Source organism: Tupaia chinensis, unplaced genomic scaffold, assembly GCF_000334495.1.
Source record: "Tupaia chinensis unplaced genomic scaffold, TupChi_1.0 Scaffold000182_1, whole genome shotgun sequence".
In the NCBI taxonomy this organism is placed as follows: domain Eukaryota; kingdom Metazoa; phylum Chordata; class Mammalia; order Scandentia; family Tupaiidae; genus Tupaia; species Tupaia belangeri.
The window spans coordinates 8,895,258-8,900,779 of record NW_006159657.1 but is presented as its reverse complement, the minus strand read 5'-3'; the positions used below and the strand labels follow the sequence as shown (position 1 = coordinate 8,900,779).

General features: G+C 42.2%; 1 protein-coding gene across 2 annotated transcripts in view; it reads left to right on the top strand.

Annotated features, from left to right (window-relative positions):
• The window catches only part of COQ7 (coenzyme Q7, hydroxylase), a 6,191-nt gene extending 4,041 nt beyond the window's left edge, over window positions 1-2,150 (top strand). For both annotated transcript variants that reach the window (XM_006146579.3, XM_006146580.3), the window contains exons 4-6: window positions 149-288; window positions 1,185-1,253; window positions 1,968-2,150. In XM_006146579.3, coding sequence (XP_006146641.1) covers window positions 149-288; window positions 1,185-1,253; window positions 1,968-2,045 — 287 coding nt within the window. In that variant the 3' untranslated portion in view covers window positions 2,046-2,150. The remainder of the gene's footprint in view (window positions 1-148; window positions 289-1,184; window positions 1,254-1,967) is intronic.
• The last annotated feature ends 3,372 nt before the right edge of the window (window positions 2,151-5,522 follow it).

The window sequence follows — 5,522 nt, the reverse complement described above, 5'->3', positions numbered from 1 at the left end:
ACCCGACGTGCCGCGGGCCCCCCCCGCCACAAAGAGCAGTCCGGCTCCAAACTCATTGGTGCCGAGATGGAGAAACTCTGGCAGGAAATGGTCTTTGTCACCAGTGGTACCCACCTATGCTTTACTGCTCTGGGTTTCCCAACTCCAGGAGCGGGGACTGCCTTGCTGGGGAAAGAAGGTGCCATGGCCTGCACTGTGGCGGTAGAAGAGTCTATAGCTACCCACTACAACAACCAGATCAGGAGGCTGATGGAGGAAGACCCTGAGAAATATGAGGAGCTTCTCCAGGTATTTGGCTGTCCTCTAGAGCTGGGGTTGCTTTGGGGGAAAAGGCAGATATGTACTTAGAAAAGAATTTAAAAAGAGAGAGAATCTTAGAGAATGCTGGGGCTTACAGATATCTGGGGCAGCACCTCATTTTAAAGGTGAGTCAACTGAGGAATGGAGTGGCAAAGCCATTGGCCCAGGTCACACAGCTTTGGTAGAACTGGAACTAGAAAACCCATGTTTCTTGTGCCCGGTTCTGCCCACTTCTATGTCATTGGTAGATTCTGAGCTAATGCCATGAGCACGAGGCCTTCGGATTAAATAAATGAGCTAATAGAGATCCTTGTGGGCCAGATGGCAGTGCAGCAGTGACACCGTGCTCTGCTGTGCTGGGCCCATGTGGGCAGGTCTTGGCTGTGTATTCTGGGGCCCCCTGTACAGACCAGAGCTGCAGATGTGCAAGTGCTTATGATCCAGGCTGGCTGAGACTCGGGGTGGAGCATGGCATGGAGACCCTGTGGGGGGTGCCTGTGACTCCCTTTCTCTTTAAAAAGAAAAAGATATCCTCAGATACCTATTAATTCTATGGTAAATAAGGGTACTGTTTAATTTTTCAAAGCCTAAATCAGAGACTGGCAAACTATAGCCTGTGTTCAGCCACCCATTTCTGCAAATAAGGTTTCGTGGAGACGCACTTCATTTGCACACCCACAGCTGTTTGTCCCGCTGTCTGGCAGGGTTGAGTAGTTCTGGCAGAAACCGTACAGCCTGCACAGCCTAGAGTATTTGCTTTCGGGCCCTTTTTAGGAAAGGTTTCCCTGTGACTGTCTTGGACTCTGACATGAGGCTGTAGTCAAAGTAAGAGCAGTGAGAGAGCTGGAAGACCACCTTGCTTTGATTTCCTTCTGTTTATCCAGGTGATAAAGAAATTCCGGGATGATGAGCTTGAGCACCATGACATAGGCCTCGACCACGACGCAGAATTGGTAAGGACCTACTGTTACTTGATGTTTTGGGGCTCCTTACTTGGAAGGTTGAGAGGGCAGAAGGATTCTATTTCCAGAAAAATAAACTTTAAGGCATAAGCCTAAAGAAAAACAAAAAAAATCAGTCATGTTGCTTTTACACAAAGGAAGCAAGCCAACGCGTTACTCCAGATTAGGAATTTTATTTCTTGCTTCCTCCCTTATCCTTTTCCCCAGGGGCTTCTTTTCCCTTTCTTATGAAAAGCCAGATGATTCCAATGTTTTGACAGCAACAGAGGCATTCCATCTTTTGAGTAGCTTTTATTCCCAAATTTTATTTGTTTATCTTTAGAGATTTTTGCCATAGGGTACACACAGTTGCTGGAGAGAGACCGAGGGAAAGTGAGAAATCACTGCCGTGGGAGGGATGTCCACCATAATCTTTTCTCCTCCAGTCTTCTCTCAGAATTTTGGGTGACCACACACATATACAAACATCTGGCACGTTTTTCAGCCCTCCAGGTCTGGGACTTGAACCATGGAGTTGGCTATGTGGGATCCAGTGCCTTAACTGCCATGCTGACCCCTTTCCAAATTTAAATAAACTGTTTCTCAGATCATAAGAAATATTTTTTATCCAGAGAAGTCTGAGCCTTACCCTACTAGCTCTGAATCTTATAACTAAAAATGAACATATAATGAGATTTTATTTTGTTTGCTTGTTGTTTTTAACAGGCTCCAGCATATACCATTTTAAAGAGCATTATTCAAGCCGGATGCAGTGCAGCAATATATGTATCAGAAAGATTTTAAAGTATGTCCACTTAGCTCTGTCTACAGATTATGATAGTAATTTAACAAATGACATTTGCAGAAAAGGAAATGTATAGTTTTAATTATATGAATTTCATTAATTAATTACAAGACTGTTTTTTGATTGTTTGTTTGTTTTTGTTAATAAAACTCTCCAGTGTTGATTTTTAAGAGAAAAGGTATTGAATTTACTGGTATCAAAAGGCAATTTTAAACATGAGAGTATTTAAAATTGACTGAGCAGGACTATGAAGTCTGTCAAGTAAGTCAAAGGTCATCACTGTTTCTGTTTTGAATTGTGGATGATTGGGGGAGTGGGCAGTGCTATGATTTGTATGTTGTGTCCCTTCAAAATCCATATGTTGGGACCAGCAGTTAGCATAATGGCTATGTCGCTGGACTCCCATGTAGTTGACCGTGGTTCAAATCCCAGACCAGTGGCTTAAACTCACGCTGGGCGCATGAGCATGCATGCCCAAGATCCTGAGAGGAAAATGGAGGAGAAGGGATTGCGGCGTGGCCATCCCCCCTGGGGGGTGATTTCTCGCTTTCTATCTCTCTGTCTTTCTGGCAAGTGCATGCACCCTATATATAGCAAAACCCTCTCAAAAAAAAAAAAAATTCATACGTTAAAATCTTCACCCGCAAGGTGGTAATATTAGGAGATGAGACATTTGGGAGGTGATTAGGTCATGGGGTGGCGCCTTCATGAATGGCATTAGTGATCTTATTAAAAGAGGCCCCAGGGACCAGCAGATGGTGTAATGGCTGTGTCGCTGGACTCCCATGTAGTCGACTGCAGTTCAAGTCCCGGACCTAGTGGCTTAAACTCACACCAGGCGCATGTGTGAGCGTGCCCAAGATCCCGAGAGGAGAATGGAGGAGAAGGGATTGCAGTGTGGCCGTCCCCCCGGGGGAGCAATTTTTTGCTTTCTGTCTCTCTGTCTCTCTTTCTGGCGAGCACACACGCCCTATAGCAAAAACCTCTCAAAAAGAAAAGAAAAGAGGCCCCAAAGAGAACCCTCACACCTGCCACATAATGAGAAGGTACCATCTGTGAGGAATGGGGCTTCTAGATCTGAATGTGCTGGTGCCTTTATTTTGGTCTTCTCAGCCTCTGAACCATGAGCAGTAAATATTTGTTGTGTATAAACTATGTAAATCATGCATCTGATAAATTATTTGTCTCTAGTGTATATAAAGAACTCTTACAATTCAACAATGAAACGACAAAGAGCCCAATAAAAACTAGGAAAAGGATTTGAATAGACCACAAAGAAGGTAAATAAATGACCAGAAAGTTTATGCCAAGATGTCCAACCATATTAATCATTAGGGAAAACCATAGTGAGATGCCACTTCACACCCACTAGGATGACTGTAATCAAAAAAGACAGAAAGTGGCACTAGCCTGGTAGCAAGGCAGGCTGTTGCATGCACCATTCTCCATCCAGCCATCAGCACCCTGTCCCATGTCACCCCTGCTGGACCTTTGGGGAGCTTACAGGTCATCACTCCTGTCCTCACAGTAAGAAAAAAATCTGAACAAACTGCAAGTCAACCACTCTTCTTACATCTGTCAGGAAATTAAGGTACAGGGCAACCCGCTGCCCTCCAAATTAGAGAGACAAATATTAGAGAATCAGTCTTAGTAAGAAGCCTAGGAGCAGAAATCTCTGTGAGATCCAAATACTGGGTTATTTTAACCAGCATATCTTGTCCAGCTTTTAACAACAACAACAACAAAAGCACAAGGCATATTAAAAGGCATACAAAATCCACAGCCTGAAGAATCAGGAAGCATTAAGATCAGACTCAGGAATGACAGGTATTAGAATTTATCAAACCAAGAATTTGAAACGACTATGATTATATGCTAAGAGCTCTAATGGAAAAAGTAGGTTACATTCAACAAATGAGTAATGTAAACACAGAGATGGAAACTTGAAGAATAAAAAAGAAATAGAAATAGTAATCATAAAAACAGAGTGAAGACTACCTCTGGTGGGGTCATCGTAAGGGACATTGCTGAGAAAAGAATCAGTGAATTAAATGTCAATAGAAACTTCAGAAACTTGTAATAGAGGAAAAAGACTGAAGGAAATGGAACATGTCTGTCTGTCTCTCTGTCTTTCTGGCGAGCGCACGCGCCCTGTAGCAAAAACCTCTAAAAAAGAAAAGAAAAGAAAAGAAAAGAAAAGAAAAGAGGCCCCAAAGAGAACCCTCACACCTGCCACATAATGAGAAGGTACCATCTGTGAGGAATGGGGCTTCTAGATCTGAATGTGCTGGTGCCTTTATTTTGGTCTTCTCAGCCTCTGAACCATGAGCAGTAAATATTTGTTGTGTATAAACTATGTAAATCATGCATCTGATAAATTATTTGTCTCTAGTGTATATAAAGAACTCTTACAATTCAACAATGAAACGACAAAGAGCCCAATAAAAACTAGGAAAAGGATTTGAATAGACCACAAAGAAGGTAAATAAATGACCAGAAAGTTTATGCCAAGATGTCCAACCATATTAATCATTAGGGAAAACCATAGTGAGATGCCACTTCACACCCACTAGGATGACTGTAATCAAAAAAGACAGAAAGTGGCACTAGCCTGGTAGCAAGGCAGGCTGTTGCATGCACCATTCTCCATCCAGCCATCAGCACCCTGTCCCATGTCACCCCTGCTGGACCTTTGGGGAGCTTACAGGTCATCACTCCTGTCCTCACAGTAAGAAAAAAATCTGAACAAACTGCAAGTCAACCACTCTTCTTACATCTGTCAGGAAATTAAGGTACAGGGCAACCCGCTGCCCTCCAAATTAGAGAGACAAATATTAGAGAATCAGTCTTAGTAAGAAGCCTAGGAGCAGAAATCTCTGTGAGATCCAAATACTGGGTTATTTTAACCAGCATATCTTGTCCAGCTTTTAACAACAACAACAACAAAAGCACAAGGCATATTAAAAGGCATACAAAATCCACAGCCTGAAGAATCAGGAAGCATTAAGATCAGACTCAGGAATGACAGGTATTAGAATTTATCAAACCAAGAATTTGAAACGACTATGATTATATGCTAAGAGCTCTAATGGAAAAAGTAGGTTACATTCAACAAATGAGTAATGTAAACACAGAGATGGAAACTTGAAGAATAAAAAAGAAATAGAAATAGTAATCATAAAAACAGAGTGAAGACTACCTCTGGTGGGGTCATCGTAAGGGACATTGCTGAGAAAAGAATCAGTGAATTAAATGTCAATAGAAACTTCAGAAACTTGTAATAGAGGAAAAAGACTGAAGGAAATGGAACAGCATATCCAAAAACTGTGGGACAATTGCGTAAGTATACAGTACACATAATGAGACTACCAGGAGAAGAGAGAGAAAGGAAGTAAAGAGAGACGATGAATTCATGGTTTAGAGTTTTCCAAACTAATGATAAACACTAAATCACAGGTCTAGGAAGCTCAGAAAAC